This window comes from Podarcis filfolensis (genome assembly GCF_964270895.1).
Source record: "Podarcis filfolensis genome assembly, chromosome: Z".
NCBI classification, from domain to species: domain Eukaryota; kingdom Metazoa; phylum Chordata; class Lepidosauria; order Squamata; family Lacertidae; genus Podarcis; species Podarcis filfolensis.
Genome location: NC_139617.1, coordinates 39,712,904 through 39,732,649, shown reverse-complemented (window position 1 = coordinate 39,732,649; position 19,746 = coordinate 39,712,904). Strand labels below are relative to the sequence as shown.

Below are 19,746 nucleotides of genomic sequence, written 5' to 3'. Positions count from 1 at the left end.
TAGTTTTCAAACTGCAAATTACCCTGATTTGCATATGAATATTTTCTAGAAAGTCCACATCACTGCTCTGGAGCTACTCAGAAACCCCCCCTTGGCCATATTGAATCAGCCATGGTGGGTAGTTCAAAGGGAAAGGAGGGGAAATGCCATGGAGCATGTCCAAATGCTTTGGCAAGCCTAAATTAGTTCTGTGAGGGCTGCACAAAAAAAGACCACTCTTGCCCTTGCAATCAAATGACACCAGGATGCCATTAATGAAGTTTGGCTTTTACATCAGGAATACTTGAATGCAGTCAGTAAAAGGCAATTAACAAGATTTGATTTCACTAACAGCTGGAGTTCTAACCCTAACAAAAATATTTCTTTAAAAAGGCCTTTCCCTTCTCCACTAGCTTAGCATACATTATGTTAAGAAATTATGAGTATCTACCCAGTTAGCTATCTACCAGTAACATTGATTTCAGCCAAATGTACTGGGCTGGTTCTTCAAAGCACCTCTGTGTCAATCTATAAACAGTAACTATAAACTGTTGCCACATGCACTGTTTCTATGGTAGCCTCAACTAGTAACTAAAAATAAACCAGGGGTGGGGGTGATCCATGCATGCTGCTTTGAAGGAAGCGGATTGTTGGCAAGAAAACTTGGGTTTACAACTCAAAAAAATTGAACTAAACAGTGGTGCGGCAGGGGAACTCTCCTAAACTTCTTCCATGCCCTTTCATTCTGAGACAGATGACAAGGTAGGCCACTTCAAACATTTCAAATGAAAGTAAATATTGATACTCTGGTTTCTCTTCCGATCGTATAATGTGATTTGCTAAAAATGGAGGGAACCACATAATTAACACCTATTAGTCAAAAGTAGTGATAAAGCAGCATAAAAAAGCGAGGTGGCTGGTATATTGTAGGCTTTTGATATGTGTATGGAACTACTTAAGAACAGTTGCAAATAAGTACTAAGAAACACTATATATGCTAAAATGAGCTGTTCAATTAAGAAAATAAAGTTGCATAAAACAAATGGAAACTTCTGTACAGGGTGTGTGAAAAATTGCCTATCTTCACCTTTAAAGGAGAGAAGATTTGGAAAAGTTTTGAAGCAGTTTATCTAAATGTTGTCATATTTATTAATAGTTGTTCTATGCAAACATTGCTGGACACCACCATGAAAACTAAAACAACAAAGAATTTTACTTTCTTGGGTTCCATGATCACTGCAGATGGTGACAGCAGTCACGAAATTGCTTTTTGGGAGAAAAGCAATGACAAACGTAGACAGCATCTTAAAAAGCAGAGACACACCTTGCCAACAAAGGTACATATTGTTAAAGCTATGGTTTTCCCAGTAGTGATGTATGGAAGTGAGAGCTGGACCATAAAGAAGGCTGATTGCCAAAGAATTGATGCTTTTGAATTATGGTGCTGGAGGAGACTCTTGAGAGTCCCATGGACTGCAAGAAGATCAAACCTATCCATTCTGAAGGAAATCAGCCCTGAGTGCTCGCTGGAAGGACAGATCCTGAAGGTGAGGCTCTAATTCTTTGGCCACAACATGAGAAGAGAAGACTCCCTGGAAAAGACCCTGATGCTGGGAAGGATTGAGGATACAAGGAGAAGGGGACGACAGAGGACGAGATGGTTAGACAGTGTTCTTGAAGCTACCAACATGAATTTGACCAAACTGCAGGAGGCAGTGGAAGACAGGAGTGCCTGGCATGCTCTGGTCCATGGGGTCACGAATAGTTGGACACGAATAAATGACTAAACAACAACATTCTTTTACTTGAGTCACTTAGCATATTTTTTTTAACGATGTAGGTTACCCTAGCTGCATTCAGATGATTCTATGAACTATGATTGCAGGTTCATACAACTGAAAGGTTGAGCATACAGACATTTAAATCCCCAATGATTTTACAGCTCTGCTGTAACAATATTCCAGAGTTTGCCAAGGAACATATTGACAAATTCTGGGCTGCCTTTCTCTATTCTTTGTCTAAGCATCTCAACATATGGGTTGGGAAGAGATTGTGAGGCACTCATGCACTAGCCATATAGTTCTTTGCACAAACCAAGGTACAGTGGTACCTCGGGTTACGAACTTAATTTGTTTCAGAGGTCTGTTCTTAACCCGAAACCATTCTTAACCTGAGGCACGCTTTCACTAATGGAGCCTCCCACTGCTGCTGCGCCGCTGCCACACGATTTCCATTCTCATCCTGGGGCAAAGTTCTCAATCTGAGGTACTACTTCTGGGTTAGCGGAGTTTGTAACCCAAGGTGTTTGTAACCCGAAGTGTTTGTAACCCGAGGTACCACTGTACATGTGAAAAGATTCTCCACACAAAAGGGGATCTGAATTGGGTCAAAATTCCCTCCTCACATGGAGGAACTCTACATATGCATTTTCGTACACAATTCCCTTCTCATGGAAAGATTGTGTGATCCCAAGTACATCAGCGGCAAGTGTGTGGGGCTTGCTCATGTGGCCCTGCATCTCTCTCACACACTCTTTAAATGTATGTGTGGGCTTTCTGAACCCCTTTTAGTATCCAGTGTTAGTGATCACAGTTCGCCTAAACAAGACATGACCAAACTTGGCCCTCCAGATGTTTTAGGACTACAACTGCCATCATCCCTAGCTATCAGAACCAGTGGTCAGGGATGATGGGAATTGTAGTCCCAAAACATCTGGAGGCATGCCTGACAACTATCACAAAGTTTTAGCCTTCTTGATAAAACCATAATATTTCAGGGTAAAGTCATCATGTTCAGGGTAGGATGCCAGACATGCTTCTGGAATCAGCACCTATTTTTAGATAACAACTCATTCACATATTACATAAAATCCTTCACAGCTCTGTTGACACCAAATTCTTAGGAGACTGTGCGACTATATATTTTCTTCCATACCTGAATATATCAGATGGGGAAAAAATTAGGATGCTCCCCCATTTCCCTAGGTAAAGTTTGATAAAACTAAACAAGACAGCATAGTCATGTTTGTTTATTCATGTGTTTGATGTGAGGTAGGGGAATTGACAACAAAGAGCTGTGCATATACTAGGGCCTCATAATATTTTTGTATTCTTTTTTGTGTATTTTTTTAAAGCTTCAGTGAAAAATACATTTAAAAAAAGAAAAGGGAACACTAGACATTGATTGTCCATGTTATAACATGATCATATATATTTGGAGTCCAGTAACTACTTTAGGCATATGCAAGGGTTTGCAGTGAAATGTCTGAACTTATTTCCCTTTAAACAGCAGACCATATTCCATATCACACACTACTTTTCAAATTATCTGGGTTTCTGCTTGTGACAAAGGGGGTTGCTGTTGAGGATACATATCCCCACTAAGCTCATAGAAGTAACTGAACTGTTGTTTTGATTCTAGCCTTCTGTTGTGCACTTAAAATTAATTTTAAGAGGAAAGAAATTACATTTCTAAGCATAATTTCACTTTTATACTGCCATTTGTTAGATAACCACCACCAAAAATAAAGCAAATGTAAAAACCTGATAAAATTACTACACCTTCTCTGGAATATATCTTCACCTTCACCTTCTCTGGAATATATCTTTATTTAAATTTGCCATCTCCCTATCACAATAGTTATTATTCCTATCATTCAGATAAATGCTATATATCTTAGACATCATCCAAACAACTGATGAAAATCCAAAGCTTTCTTGGTATTTTAATTTCCTTATTTTAAATTCAGTTGTCCACGTTTTACCACAATCTGCATTTTTAAAATAAAATTTCCATGTTTTTCAGAATATAACACACACATTTTATATGCAATTTTAACTAATGAACACACCCCTTTGCAAGCAATTTCCCCATACATACATTTTTATTTTCACTCATATATTAATTTTTAGGCACATTTTTTGCATTTTGTAAATATAGGTTGTCCAAGAGACAGTATGTTTCTGAATACTAGTTGTTGGGAATCACAAGTGGGAAGAGTGTTATTGTGCTCAGGTCCTGCTTTTAGTCTTCACATAAACATCTGGTTTTCACTGCAGAAAGGGAATGCTGGACTAGAAGGGCCACTGGTGTGATCCAGCAAACTCTTCTTACATTCTTATGAAGAATTGTATTGCAAAATTTGGGTAAGTGTGAATTTCAAAGGACAGCTGTATTTCAGTTCTCGTATTGTTTCAAAAGGTGCAAATTTGATAGATACACCTTTAAAAGTGAACTGAATTTGAATTTCTCCCCATCCCTAGAGATTGGAAAATCATATGTGGCAGGCTAAAAGGAGAAGAGTGAGAAAGGAAGTGTTTAAAGCTCCCCCCGTCCCCCGTCAAATAAGTGAAGAGCAAATTACACCACCACAGCAAGTAGAAAAGAGGGAGGGAGATAAAGACAACCTCAGGGCCTACTCATACTATGCCATCCCCACCCACTTATAGGGCCAACTTAAGAGTAGCTGCCCCGTTCAGAAGAACAGTGAGGCTGGTTGTGTTGTGCTTTTGAGCATGTGCTTCTTGGTGTGTTTTGCAAAAGTTGTTAGCTGCTTTGAGGACTCTAGCTGAAAAATAGGATATAAATCCAATGAATAAAGAATGAATGCCAGAGGGTTGGACTAGATGACCCTCAGGGTCCCTTCCAACTCTACAATTCTATGATTCTATGAATTAAAATGATTCTCCTCCCAGCCCTTTTATTGGCTGTTTTATATAGTAATCAGAATTTGTATAAATCAAGTTTTTGCCTTAATGTACACCTTTTCCTCAACAGGAACATGGAAGCAACACAAGAATTCTCCTCAGTCCCAAAAGTCCAACTTCAACAGAAGTATTGGGTAACAGAAGATAGTAAAGCTAAACTGCTGGCGGTTGGTGCCAAATGTTTGGAGCTAGTCACTCACAGAGAACATTATTACGATACTACTTCAGATGACCTAGCAATGGCTCAATTATGGCTTAGTCAAAGAAATCAACAGTGGCATCTTATACTAGAATCTCAGGAGCAGATGGATAGAGATAATGTTGCAAACCAGAACAAACCAGAAAATATTCAGAGTGCTAAACCTACTGTCTATGAAGAAAAAAAGCAAACACAATTTGAGCCTAACAATCAAAATGACCAGCAACTTGATTTGATTGAAACAGATAGTACATATACATGTGCAGCAGCCAGTTCTGCATATACTGAACTAGTGGGGGAGAGAGAGATAATTACACATCTGGCAGACTTTCTTAACATAGATTTGAAATTTGAGGACGAAGCAAACATGACCATGGAAGACTTTCTGCAGAAGGCTGGTATCCAGCATTATGCAAGCAATCATGTTATTAATCAAATAACATATAAACTGTGTGACCAGTACACAATTATAATTCAAAGGGATGAAAGCTCTTTGAAGGAGTCTGCAACTATATTGTTAGATATGGATATTTTAAATATTTGCAAAGGCTTTGAAGAAATGGAAAAATTAGCGAATTACCTGGAATTTGAACATCAAGCACTTCAAAGTGAACAGGAACTGCTCATGTAACAAAAAAACCCACCATGAGACCAAGTCCTTCAAATTTGTGAACTATTTTCTAAGAAATGGTTTAAGGATATGATTACCAGATCAATACATTTTTTGCCCCTTTAAATTTAAATCCAGTGCAGTGTGTAACAAAATCTTATGCAGCTTGGAAATACAGATTTATGGCAATGGCAGCAGTACAACTGATTAATGCCAACCGTGATCTATGAATAGCACTGTTAACAGCTGCTGGAGGAAATACATTCTAGAGAGCCTCACTAAAACGAACTGCTTAAGATTAGTTTCCTATTTTCAAAACTGCAAAGGCTACATCTTGGTTCAATTAAATAAATCCCTCAATCAACCAACCCTAATCTTTTCATTTAACAGTTTTAGACAAAAAACACATTTCCTGCAGAAAAAAATCTGTCTTCAGCAAACTAGAATCTCAATAGCTATGAGCAAATAGCTTAAAATATTTTGCATTTTTTACAGTGAATACATTGCCACTTGAAAGAGCTCCTGCACTTACACTATGCACAAGCATTTAAATGAGACTTTTTTATTTTAAAGCAAAATTCATCGCAACATTTTTATTAGAACTGTTAATGCAAGCTTGATCTTTCACTGCACAACCCTTATATATAAAGAGGAGTCATAGCTTGAAGCCTATATTACAGCTGCTGGATACATGTGCAGGAAAGTCATGCATATCCTTGAATCTCTCTCATTCACACCATGATGTGCAAAATGGTTTTGTTTACCTGTCAAACAAAAATCCATTTTATCTGCCTCTTAAGAAAAGAATCATATGACACATTCTCTCTTTAACATGCCCTCAGTTGTGATTCAGCATTTCATTCACTACTTTGGTGGTAGTAGTATACGGTCGTACCTCCGAAGTTGAACGGAATCTGTTCTGGAAGTACATTTGACTTCCAAAATGTTTGGAAACCAAGGTGTGGCTTCCAATTAGCTGCAGGAAGATTCTGCAGCCAATCGGAAGCTGCGGAACCCGCACCAGACGTTCAGGTTCCAAATAACGTTTGGAACTGGAGCACTAACGTCCGGGTTTGTGGCATTCAGGAGCCAAAATGTTCGACTTGCAAGGAGTTCGACTTCCGAGGTACAACTGTACTACTGTACTTCAACCATACTGCTACTACTATTAAAATCCAGAAGAGCTGCATGAGTTGGCCCTGTTTTCACTTTAGAGACTAGTGTATCATGAGGCATTTTCCCATGCTTTTACTCATATGTTTAGAGGATAATTTTCAAGGATCCCAACCAAATTTGAATTAAAATTTCAGTGTTCATAGTCATGTCAGCATTTTACTCTCTACTATTTTTGTTGCTGAATTCTGAAGAAATGATGAAAGAAAATAAGATGAGGCTATTTCAATGGCATCTTAACTCAGGAATAAAAATGGCTGTAAAGCATAGGACTGTGACAGTTTATCACTATAGTGCAGTTAGAGAACATTTTAAGATGCTATTGTAATGGAATTATTTGACTATTATAATTGGCTGTGATTTCAGAAGAATGCAGTCCACCTTTATCTATCATTTTACAAGCTTTCAGACTGCTTGCACTAGCTTTCAGACACCTGTTGGCTTGTTTTCCTCGAAAACAAGCCATGTACAATGCAACTTCAATGAACAACAAATATTCAGGGTCTATCAGGTTACTTTATCTGATAATATGTGCATTGTTTAATACTAATAAAACATTTTAAAGGACAATTTTCCACCTGTCATCTCTAACCAATTCAATGATTAAACCTGAAGTTTTGCTACTAGAAACCAATGTTTAAAAAACAGTTTCATGCTAAGCATTCATGTAAAACTACCAAGAGATCTAAACAATATTCTTGCCTATGCTGAATCACTTTACAATCCACCAATTTTTGAAATATAATACTTAACAGGTTTCTAGCACAATTTCTAAAACCTTTACACTTAAGATGGATAGATGATGTGGCTGCTTGCCAACTGACAGCTATTAACAAGGATTAATTAAACATGGTATTCCATCTAGTGTTTTCTCCCTCCCCCCCTTTTCAATCAATATATCCCCTCCACAGACACCTCTGCAATGATGATGACATTAAAATATTCTGCTGTTCTTCAATAAAAGAGAAAAGGGGAGACCAAATTGTGTCAAAGGTATCTTTTTTGGAGATTCCTTTGATTAGCCGCTGATGGTTTGGGAGGATTCTGATAGAGCAATACTCCAGAAGTTATTAACCCAAGCCTCTAAGTTTCCTTCCATCATTGGGGAATAACTAGTCTAGCTGCTGTGAACTGGAAGAAAATTACTGTATTTTTCACTCTATAGGACGCACTTTTCCCCCTCCAAAAATGAAGGGGAAATGTGTGTGCGTCCTATGGAGCGAATGCAGCTCGGGCTTCCCCCACCCCAGCCCCGCGGCGGGGGGAAAAAATAATTTTTCTTTCTTTATTCCCCCCCTAAAAACTAGGTGCGCCCTATGGTCCGGTGCGCCCTATGGAGCGAAAAATACAGTAATTCTTTAGATTTAAGGGTAGAATTTGGGGTCGTATCTAGTGATAATAAGGCAAGTGCTGAATTAGAAGGGATAGACTGTTTAGTCATTTTGGAAGTCAAATAAAAAACTTTTCCCCAAAAGGCATGGACCATGGTACACTCCCACCAAACATGAAAATTGGAACCTCATTCTCCACAGAGATGGTGAGCTTCAAGTATTTATTTTTGCAAGACGTGGGGGTCCAATAATTTTAAGGGAAATTTCCTGGAGGCATACTTTTCTATGATATATCACCAGAAAAAATAAACCAAACGGGGACTTTTCTGTATGGTTTTTCTTTGCATTCTCAAAATATGGATATTAGTATGCGCATTATGGTGGCACTATATTCTCAACTGTGAAAGAGGTGGGAGAAAAATGCAGTGCCAGTGACAAGAGGCTCTGTAAAACGCAAGAAAATTTTTTGCTTTATTTCTAGAGCTACAGACAATTTGCTGCTCTGTGAATCAGGAGAGTGCAGAATTACTTGTTAAAATGAAATTTACTAAAGTGCTGCACCTTATCCTGTCCTATTAAGTACATCCAGTGCTATTTTTCTAGAGGTGATAGAACCCACAATGAACCCCTCTCTTCTTCTCCTATACTGGAAATGGCACCCATCTGAGATGGGGCCAGAACTGAGTTCTGGTGAGTTCTGGCTGGAAAAAAAGCCCTGAGTATATAACATACTCAGATAAGTTTGGGTTTTTAAAAAAATAATGTTTGTTTTGGAAGGGAACAGAAGAGTCCATAGACTGGATAGAAGTTTAATACTTTTTGCCCAGTTAGAACCCATAAGAACTCAATTTGACCAGAGAAGATCCAGTAATGTGTTGAAATTATTTTGGGAAGCATCACTGAAAAATATTCAGGACTATGCAAAACCTGGTTGAAGCCAGTGCTACTCCTACTCAGGGTAGCCCCGCTAAAATTGATGAACCTAACTTGGTCAGGTCCACTATCTTCAATTAGTTTACTATCTGTAGAACTAGCACCAAATACCACCCATTGTCTTTTGGGTTTTCATTATGGTTAACATTGTTCAAAAGCCAAAGTTCATCTGTATATTATCCACCCAAATTTTCCATGTTTGGCCTACTGACACTTATCAACCATTGTGGTGAAATCCTGATCTAAAACAATACTTTCCACCCTTCATCTGTCAACGCTCATCTCTCCAAAGATGCTAGTCTTTAAATGGTGTTGATACTATAATCCATCAACAAAGTATCAATGACCTCATTTAAAGATTGGGTACTATTTTTGATAGCCTTTGACCCTAGTAAAATCATTAGCTGTTATGGAGCTTTCTTAATGAAAACTACTAGTTACCAATATTACCATGGCTAATAATCAACTATGGTTGTGGGCTTTTTCTTTTTTTAAAAAAAAGCTAGCCTATTTAAGTATTCCAGGTGGTAATGACCGCCCAGTTTTTAGACCTGTGGTTCATGGACTACTTGGTCTGAAGGAATCATAGTTCTTCCTACAGCTTTACTGTTGGCACACGACGTATTTGTTACACAAGGAAAAAGAAGCGAAGCTGGAAACTCACATCAGAAGATCCTAAATTTCAGAATACAGTTCTGGTAAGGTTCACACAGTACAGCAGGTGGAGCCAAACTGTTGAATAGCTCCTTAGGCAGGGAATGCTAAAAAAGATGCCTTAGGCCAGGCTTCCCCCATAGTGGGGCCCTTCAGCTGTTTTAGGTTATAAGCTCCAGCCAGCTTTCCCATAGTAATACTCCAAAACATCTGAGGGGCATAAGGTTGGGGAAGACTGCTTTAGAGCATGTTGATACTTATTCTTGTTTCCACAAACTGATACTTATTCTGATGCACAATGAACCTGCATAACTTGCACAAAAATGTTAAATTGCCTCTTAATCCATAGTGTTTTCTGTTGAAATAGTTGTGGTTGTACTATCAGTACCAAATCACCTTTGATCAAGCCCCCTCTCCTGTTCATTTAGAATATTTGTTATACACTGGAAAATTTCTCTACTCCTATATTAGATTTATCTTCCTTTGTGCAACTCCAAAGTGTGAGGGATAATTGAAACTAATGAAAAAGTAAATGCTAGCTCTTAGGAGTAGCAAAATGTAAATCACTCCACATTTCACGATGGATTCCCATGCTATAATCCCAACCATTTGACAAAGTCCACAGCAATAGACAAGAGGAAATGTTTAAGCAGCAGCACTGTAAAGGTTATTATATGATCAGCTGGTATAATATAGAGTAGCTAGCAGGGTGAGTCAAGAAGTCCCTAATTCAAATCTCATCAGCCATAAACTCACTAGGTGGCCTTAGCTAAACCACTATGATCGCAGTATGGTTTTCAAATACAGAATATGGGGAGAATACTTGCCTAAATCACAGAGCATTGCTGAAGTAATTCTATGAAGCATATGAGTTATCTGGAAAGAGATCACAGTGGATAACTCAATGAAAACATCAACTCAGAATGCACTGGCAGTGATAGGAGTAAATGCCATGCTAGGGATGACTACGAAAGGGATTGAAAATTAAGACAGTCAATATCATAACTATCTAAATCTACAGCAAAGTTAGTTGTATTTGGAATTTTGTGTACAATTCAGAATGGCCCATATCCAAAAATGGTACAGAAAACAGCAGGCAACATGGTCAATAATTTGAAGCACCTTCCCTAAGGTTACCAGATTTTTTTCAATGAATCCGGGGGGCACTTTTCAACTTCAATAGGAATGATAGGATTTTGTCAGGGGACTGATTTGTAAATCTGGGGACTGTCCCTGGAAAACGGGGATGTCTGGTAACCTTACTTTAAAGGGCTTTTTAGTTTAGAAAAAAGCAACTCATTTTTTGAAATGATTAACACATATTGCATTATATTAAATGAACAGACTAGCATAATCCCTATTATGAGAGCCAAGAACTGTGCAAGAGAGGAGTTCTGTTGGAATTAGCTTGAAGAAAATGGTTCACAATGTTTACAATGAAGGTGAGTAATACTGCTAAGAATGCCAATAACAACTCATTACTGTTTGGTGTTTTTGTTTTTTGATTTTTTAGAAATGTAAGGCACACCTTAATGTTAACTTTCATAAAGCTTATCAAAACAGAATTTTAAAGGCATCCAAATGTTTAATGTACTAAAGAAATAGCTTGCCTAATTAGCTGAATTAGAGCATATGGTTTCTGCTGCTAGTGTCATTATTTTGAATAAGTGCTGAAACTGAATGTTGCATTCCTTAAACTTGTTTATTTGCTTTATTTCATTTACACCTCATCTTTCTTTAGTCAGCCTACATGCACCATATTTTTCCGTGTATAAGACTAGGTTTTCCCCCTAAAAAATAATGTCAAAAATTAGGGGGCATCTTATACATTGGGTCATCTCGCCCCATTTTCTTAAATCTGAGTCCCCAAAAATAGGAGGCGTCTTATACATGGGGGCGTCCTATAGATGGAAAAATACAGCATTTCCCTGGAAGTCACCAGACCCAGACCTGCTTAGCTTCAGCAAGGGTGGTAGCCTCACATGACTTCTGATAGGGTGAATAATTGCATACTGTTAAGAACTATTGCCTAAATGTTAATCGTGCCAACATTTAAAAATCTCTGTAAAGTTACAAAAATGATTAACATTGTTATAGGGTATGATCACATCTTATGTGCATTTAATTTGACTGATTTCAACCATATGTCGTTGAAGGCAGACTTGTTGAAATTGCACAAGTTAAATCGAAGCAGGCTGGAGAGCTTAAAAGCTCATTTTTTTACCTGGTTGGCTTGTGGTTGCCCAGCATGGAAAGAGCTTTTAAGTTCTCCACCTTGCTTGAGGGCAAGGCTCTCAGCACCTACAAGGCTCTCATGAGATCTTGTGGGGCCATTAGCACTCCTGTGAGATCTCACACAAGTATCCCTGGCCTTCCAGAGCCAGCGTGCCTAACTGGCCACAAGCAAGGCAGAGTTTAAAGCCTTTTATCATGCTTGGGATACCAGCCACAAAAAGAGCTTTTAAAAAGAGCTTGGTGTGCAGCTATAGGAGTACTGGGGATTCTCTCCCCCCACTAGCTACAGCATGGCTCCAAGGGTTTGAGTATGTGTGATTTTCGTGCATATGTGGAACCAAACCCCTGTGTAAGATGTGATTGTATTTTATTTGTTTTATTTGCGCTTTATTTGAGACAAAATATGCTGTATGAATATTACCAGTACATCTAGCTGTATGGTAAGGGTAAAGGTAAAGGGACCCCTGACCATTAGGTCCAGTCATGGCCAACTCTGGGGTTGCGGCGCTCATCTCGCTTTATTGGCCGAGGGAGCCGGCGTACAGCTTCCGGGTCATGTGGCCAGCATGACTAAGCCGCTTCTGGCAAACCAGAGCAGCGCACAGAACGCCGTTTACCTTCCCACCGGAGCGGTACCTTTTTATCTACTTGCACTTTGACGTGCTTTCGAACTGCTAGGTTGGCAGGAGAAGGGACCCAGCAACGGGAGCTTACTCTGTCATGGGGATTCAAACCACTGACCTTCTGATTGGCAAGTCCTAGGCTCTGTGGTTTAACTCACAGCGCCACCCATGTCCAGCTGTATGGTAGGCTAATGTTATCAGTGATGTAAAGATTCCAGGCATCAGATCATCAATGTACTTATATTTTTTTATGCTGGACCCTGAGAATTTTAACTGCATGTTTCAGTTCTAATAAAGTGACAACTAAAATCTTCCAAAATGTTGCAATGTCATCAGGCAAACAGATATACAAATGCAAATTATAAGGAGCAAGTTCCTAAACTGTGGATCATGAACACTCATTCAGATGACCCATGTTAAATATTCATATTGATTCATATTGATTCTTAATTGTATTTTAGTTGCTTTTTATTTCTTACATGGTATTTTATTGTACTGTAATTTAAATATTATGGAATGTGCATTGTAATACAAGAAAATACGATGTGAAAAAATACAATTAAACCAATAAAATTACAATTATAAATCATACAACATCTACCACAGAGCATTACAGCTTGCTCAAGTACTATACTGTATTTCCTCATACAAACCTAGTGGGATGATGTAATTGGTTAATGAAGAACAGGGCATGAACCAATTACATCTGCAGAACTCCCTTGTCTTATCTGCTTACCTGATGCTGAATCAAACAGCTTTTAGGCATCAAGTACAAACTGTTTTGGCTTCTCAGACTTTTAATAACTTTTGATAGATTAACTAAGGCTTGTAATTGCTGCAGTGTTTCTGCTTATTATTATTATTAAATATTAGTTGATTTATGGGATATTGTAAGTCAACTTGAGAAGTTTGTATTGTAAGGTTTGCCAATCTAGAATGGTTGGATGGAAATAAATGAATAAATTTGCCTTGGGCAATTAATTGCTTGCCTACATGCCTCACAAAGGATGTCTTTTGTTTTACCTAGACCCTTTATTCCATCAGTCATCCCCGTATTCATTACATTGTCAATGCCTATTGGTTAACTGGTGTTCCTTCACACACACACACACACACACACACACACCCCAACAGAAACTCATGTGTGCACAAGTGGTAACAGAGGCACAGCAAATAGTGAGGCATCGGTGGTAATAGGCAGTGTTAGAAATTGAGATATATAAGCTAATCACCAAATGGCACCTTAAACCTAGGTTACAGTCACCAAAACAGAATGTCTAGGTGCTTTTTTTTTAAGTGGTAGGATTTATTATTCCTATAATCATCATCATTATTCATTTCATTTCTACCACTTTATATTTTAAAGGAAAAAAATCTCCAAGTGGCTTACAATACATTAAAACAGCAAATAAAACAATCCAAATTAAAACAAATTCAAGCTTCAAGGAAAATATTTCAGAGCCTTCTCAAAGAGACATTTGCTTTCTCCATACTTATTTACCTACTTAATTTATATAGCTGCCCCATAGCAGAAGTACTCTAGGAAGCCAGTGTGGTATAGTGGTTAGAGTGTCAGACTAGGACCTGGGAGATGAAGGTTCAAATCCCCACTAAATCATGAAGCTTACTTGGGCCAATTACAGCCTCTTAACCTACCTCACAGGGTCTTTGTGGGGATTAATTGAGGAGGGGAGTAAACTATGTGCTCCTTGGAGAAAAAGGTGGGATATAAATGCAATAAATATGTTCCTCTGTGTACCTGTTTAAGAAAGTTGGAACAGCCAGTCAGATGTCAGTCACCAACCAAGCACCCAGAAATCCCCACGTGGTCGCAGTTGGATCCACACCAGTCGCAAAACACACCTGGCACCTGGGGAATTTCTAATACTGGTAAAAAGAGATGGAGAAGTTGGAAGGATCCTATTCTCTTTAAAGAAAATTCTCTTTAGAGAGCCCAGCTCCTTTTCTCTTATGCATGTATTAAATTTTATGTGAAACTCCCTTAATTGTTGTGTGAATTTTATTGCTGAATATAGAATATATAGAATAGTGAGCAGGCAACCTCCTTATCCAAGCTGGTGCTCATGTGACCTGAGTGTGGACAAGATGCTGACTTGTGATTCCTGTTGAAGTGGGGTGGGACAGAACTGGAATGACCTTACTGTGCCCACCATCACAACCACTGAGGCTTCCATCTGAAGACAGCAAAGGCAACAAAGAGGATCCCTATATGCTAATTCTTATCAAAAGTGAGAAACTGAAAAAGTTACTGCTTTCATGAACAGCATCACTGGAGCTTTTATAGTAGTGTAGATAAATAGAGTTAACAACCTCCTTGTTCTAACTTACTTGTGTGCCTTTGAACACGGAATAACGGACAGCAAAACAAAATATTCCCTCTTTGGTGAATCTCAATACTAGGTACATGTATTTCCCGTTACCAGTAACAATGGTAAATCCATTAGAAACAATGGATGTACCTACCTGTACAGATTCATAATGTAGGTGTCAGACAAACTTCTCGGAGAAAGACATTTGATAAACAGGGTGCCTTCATAGCTGTCAACTTACAGATTCGAAAATAAGGGACCAGCAGCCTTGAAAATAAGGGACCAGCAGCCAAAATAAGGGACCTGCAGCCTCACCTTTTCCAGGCACTCCAGTCTTCCTGTCCTCCTGCAGTCTGGTCAAACTCATGCTGGGTAGCTTCTAAAACACTGTCCAACCAACTTTGTAACCAGAGGTTCAACTGAATAGAATCTGAGTCACATGCACCACAAGGCCTATACAGCTTCGACTTAAGATGGCTCCCCAGCCTGGCTTTGCACTGCAAAGTTTGCAGCAGCACGTGCAACAAAATGGCGTCCAGCATTCAAAAAACCCCTCAGCTTGCATTAACTAGCCAAACACAAGGCATGCAAGCTCCACCCCCCAGTCGTTCTTAGACTTCTTATTGGGTGAGCAACACAGCCAAGCAACACAGTTGGAGCCTCCCTCCTCCCTGGCCGGCAGGGAGGGAGGGAGAGGAGCTGCTTCCTTTGAAATTTAAGGGACATTTAAGGGACATCCATCAATAAGGGACAGCAGCGGGACATGGCGCTGGAATAAGGGACTGTCCCTTCAAATAAGGGACACTTGACAGCTGTGCCACAAACATCCACCCCTGCCCCAGTGGCTATTCATCCCATTTTACAGGGTAGAGAAACTTGGAAAAGGGCCTGTGGTGAAGATCTCAAGGTCTGGGAGAATATATCAATTCTTCAAGTAACCTAGCCCCAAGTCATTTAGGGCTTTAAACTATCACTTGGGGCATAGCTTGCTGCAGAGTCAAATGATGGGTTGATTTCAAGTCTTCAGCACTCTTGGGAATGAAATCACTCTGAAGGACTGCAAAATCACTATTCCTCACCTTTCTAAGTACACCTCCTGAAAGGTAATGCTGCAGGGCTTGTGTGGCCTGAAAAGTAAATTAAAGCTTGAATGGCAGGAAGCTACCAATTACTTAGAGCTGTGAAAAAGACTCAGAAGTGTTTATTCATAAAGACAGGCAGCTGCTTTGCATTCACTTGAAAACAAGATTGCAATGTTACCTACTGGTAATCTTAACCAGATTAAGCACCCCCAAAAAACTGCAAGCACATGAAATTGCAATTGAAGATTTAGATTTAAAGTTTGCAGCTCAATTGGATAGAGATAATGGGGGGGGGGTTAAACTATGTGGGATTCCAAAAAAAGAGGAGGGGAGGAGGTATGATTGCTTTTATTTTAAGTTGGTTTGACAGTTTGAAGATAGACCCCTGCCTTGCTCTCCCTGACATTGAACAGGCACACAGAGAACAAGAAACCAAGAGACAAGTACCAAGAAACACTGTTGTCTGCTTTGAATGCTACAAAACTAAAACATTTATGTTTAATGACCTACTACACAACTATTGAGGACTTAAATACAACTCATTTAATGTGCGGTTGCCATATTTTGAAGAGCAAAAAAGAGGACACATTTGCCAACTTTTACTTTTAACTATGGATCGCTATGACAACTCTTATTTTACATACCTATGAAAAAGAGGACATGTCACAGAAAAAGAGGACATATGGCACCTCTATGAGGTGCGTGTAAAAGTTTGCTGAGTGTCAAAGTTAAAGCAAGGTGGTTACACTACCTGGACGGGACAGAAAAAGGAAGCTATCTGTGGCGGCAACCAGATTTCTGAGAAGGCGGGCTGGGAAAAATTCTCGAGTTACTATAAAAGAGCTGCAGTAAGATTTGTTGGCAGCTGGCACTGAGGTTTCACTGAGCACAGTAAGGCATGTACCAAACACAGAAGGTTTCCATGCCAGAACTCCAAGATGTACACCACTACTGACCCAAACGCACAATAAAAGTCAGCTCCAATATGCTCAAAATCATATAAGCAAGCCACAGAAGTTTTGGGATTCTGTTCAGCTGTGGAACAGACTCCCACGAGGGGTAGTGGACTCTAGTTCTTTGGAGGTTTTTAAACAGCGGTTGGATGGTCATCGGTCATGGATACTTTAGCTGAGATTCCTGCATTATAGGGGGTTGGACTAGATGACCCTTGGGTACCTTCTAACTCTAAGATTCTAGGATTCTGTGAAGTGATGAAAAAAAATTGGAACTTTTCAGCCCCAATGGTCAGCGCTATGTCTGGAGGAAGAAGAATGAAGCATAGGTTGAAAAGAACACGCTGCCTACAGTGAAGCATGTTGGTGGCTCAGTGATGCTCTAGGGCTGCTTTGAATCCACTGGCACTGGAAACTTGCAGTGTGTGGAAGGCAGGATGGATTCATTGAAGTATCAGGAAATCCTAGGAGGAAACATAATGCCGTCTGTGAGGAAGCTGAAGCTTGGGCACCATTGGAACTTCCAACAGGACAATGATCCCAAGCACACCTCAAATTCCACCAAGCCTTGATTGCAGAAGAAGTCCTGGGAGGTTCTGACTTAAACATCATAGAAAATCTTTGGAGGGATTTGATGAAGGTGGTTGCAGCACGCAAACCCAAGAATATTACTGAACTGGAGGCTATTGCTCATGAGAAATGGGCTAAGATTCCTCAGGAACACTGCTGGAAGCTGCTTTCTGGCTATGCATCTTGTTTGCAGCAGGTCATAACAGCAAAAGGCTGCTCTACTAAGCACTAAATATGCTTGCCATGGAGGGGCTGAATAATAGTGAGACTGGAAAAGCCAGTATAAGTTGCAATTTCAGCCAGATTTGGGGAAATCACTTGAAGCATCCGTTGTGTTGAGCTTTTTCAATTGCTTTTGTTTGATTTGCTCACTGAAAACAGCTGAAAGTCTGTAAATTTTGATAAAAAACCTGATTTGCAATGGGGGTTGAATAATTTCGATTGCAGCTGTAGCATCAAAGATATTAAGCCTAAATGGTCGTCCTATTTCAGAAACTTCATTAAAGGGAAAACTAAAAGATACCCTGCCCAAATAGCTCCAACTAACACAGGTCTCCTCCTTTGCTCCATTCTTGCTGCGCAAAGGAAAAGGTACCGGTAATCACTTTGTCTCAAAGAAACCTCAAGTAACAAGGGCATGGCTTCCTATATATGTTGCATTATACTTAACACAGAATCATGCTCTTCTCAGGGGCTACGGTCATTATGGGAGAGTGATCTGGGTCTTTGGCTAGAGCAGTGGTGTGAAAACTTTTTTCAAAGAGGGCCAGATTTGATGAAGTGAAGGGTCGTGGGGGCCAACTGACCTTTTTTTAGGATGGGAGTTGTAGAGGTTTTTTAGGATTTTACCCCAGGAAATTAACTGCCACAGGGGCCGGATTAAACTGACCGGCAGGCAGGATTAGGCCCCCGAGACGGACTTTGGAACTGCCTGGGTTAGAGCAACAAGTATAGGAAGCACTGTAGTCTAAACTCCCACTTCAAATGATTTCTATAGAATACAGGAAGCCACACTTAAAACAGTGTTAAGATGGCATTGGACCCGACTCCATCTATCCATAATGTGGTTGGGTTCAGCTATATAGTTCAGAAATTCTGTGGACTCAGAGATTCTCTGGATTTTTTTTACATATTTCCACCATCACCGATCAGGTACTGTCCGTAGACCTAGCCTGGTGTTCCTATATTTGGAGCATGGTACCAACACACCCATCATGCATAAATCTCTTGTGTTTATGCTTCTTGCCACAGCCAGAATGTCAGTGGCTTCCCACTGGAAATCCAATTCACCTCCTTCACGAGAGGAGACTAGGGAAAGTATGGGACATTGCACTGTCAGAAAATTTGACACACAAATGGAGGGCCTGTACTGGTTCTTCAAAAATAGACCACTTTTATTCAATATGGTGTAAGTTTTTTTCTCCTATGTTAACTGAATAGCCCACTAAACCCCCCGCTCTACAAATAAGTATGTGGAAAGGCTTTATTTGGAACAATATGGACTGACCTTTTTCTTCTTATATGTAATAGTTGTATATGGCATTGCACTCTCAGTTGTTTCCTGGTTTCCCCCTCCCCTCTTTATTTTTTCTATTTATTATTTGTTACACACACTTTTCTTATTGCATTTTGTATATGCTTATATCAATAACCATTCTGTATGAAACATGACAACAAAAAAAACAACCACCATAACTTAGAATTGTACCTAGAAACAGACTGGAAGGCAGTGAAAATGATGAAACAATGGCATGAAAAAATCATATTTACCTATTAAAAACATAGTTGCCCTATTTTGACTTATTTTGAAGTTTCTGGAGCTTTCCTCAAAGGTAGCCTCATGCATAATGCATTACTGCAAGGCAATTTCCAACCAGACAGGGGTCACAGTGGGTAGACAAAAGATACTCTGAGCCATAAAGTCCATTTGGGCCTCAGGTAATAGTGCTTGATCTAAGATCACCCACAAAATACAAACCAGTTCCTTTAGGGACAGTACAACTACATCCAAAGAATACTGAATATTACTTAAGAAGGCAGACGAACCATCTGCCGACAGTACATCTATCTTGCATGGACTGAGTCTCTATTTATTGTCCCTCACCCCAGTTGATTATTGTGTACAGGCACTGTTTCAGAAATCTCACTACCATACATGGATTAAATTAAAAGAGCTGCAATGCAGTACTCTAATCCCCATCCCAGAACCTATCCACAAGAGTAACATGATCAATGGCATTGAACACCACAGAGAAGTCAGCTGAACAATCAAATATATTATTTGACTATTGTCAAATATTCCAAAAAACCAAGAATGCCACAGTACTGGTGGCAGCTCATCTTTTTAAATTTCACCATGGTGATATTT

The 19,746-nt window shown here is 39.4% G+C and overlaps 2 protein-coding genes across 18 annotated transcripts in view; one reads left to right on the top strand and one right to left on the bottom strand.

The window, feature by feature from the left end:
• RALGPS1 (Ral GEF with PH domain and SH3 binding motif 1) overlaps positions 1 to 19,746 on the bottom strand; it is a 218,704-nt gene that overhangs the window by 189,738 nt on the left and 9,220 nt on the right. Inside the window, exon 1 of one of the 17 annotated variants that reach the window (XM_083596991.1) lies at positions 10,413 to 10,434. The exons of the other annotated variants lie outside the window; for them this stretch is intronic. The gene's annotated coding sequence lies outside the window, so the exon portion shown is untranslated. Of the gene's footprint in view, positions 1 to 10,412; positions 10,435 to 19,746 lie in introns of those variants that run through there. 17 annotated transcript variants of the gene reach the window in all.
• Positions 579 to 7,237, top strand: LOC310753959 (uncharacterized protein). Its single transcript, XM_083595290.1, has 2 exons — positions 579 to 741; positions 4,756 to 7,237. The coding sequence occupies exons 1-2, from the start codon at positions 734 to 736 to the stop codon at positions 5,513 to 5,515; spliced, it is 768 nt and encodes a 255-aa protein (XP_083451416.1). The 5' UTR covers positions 579 to 733; the 3' UTR covers positions 5,516 to 7,237.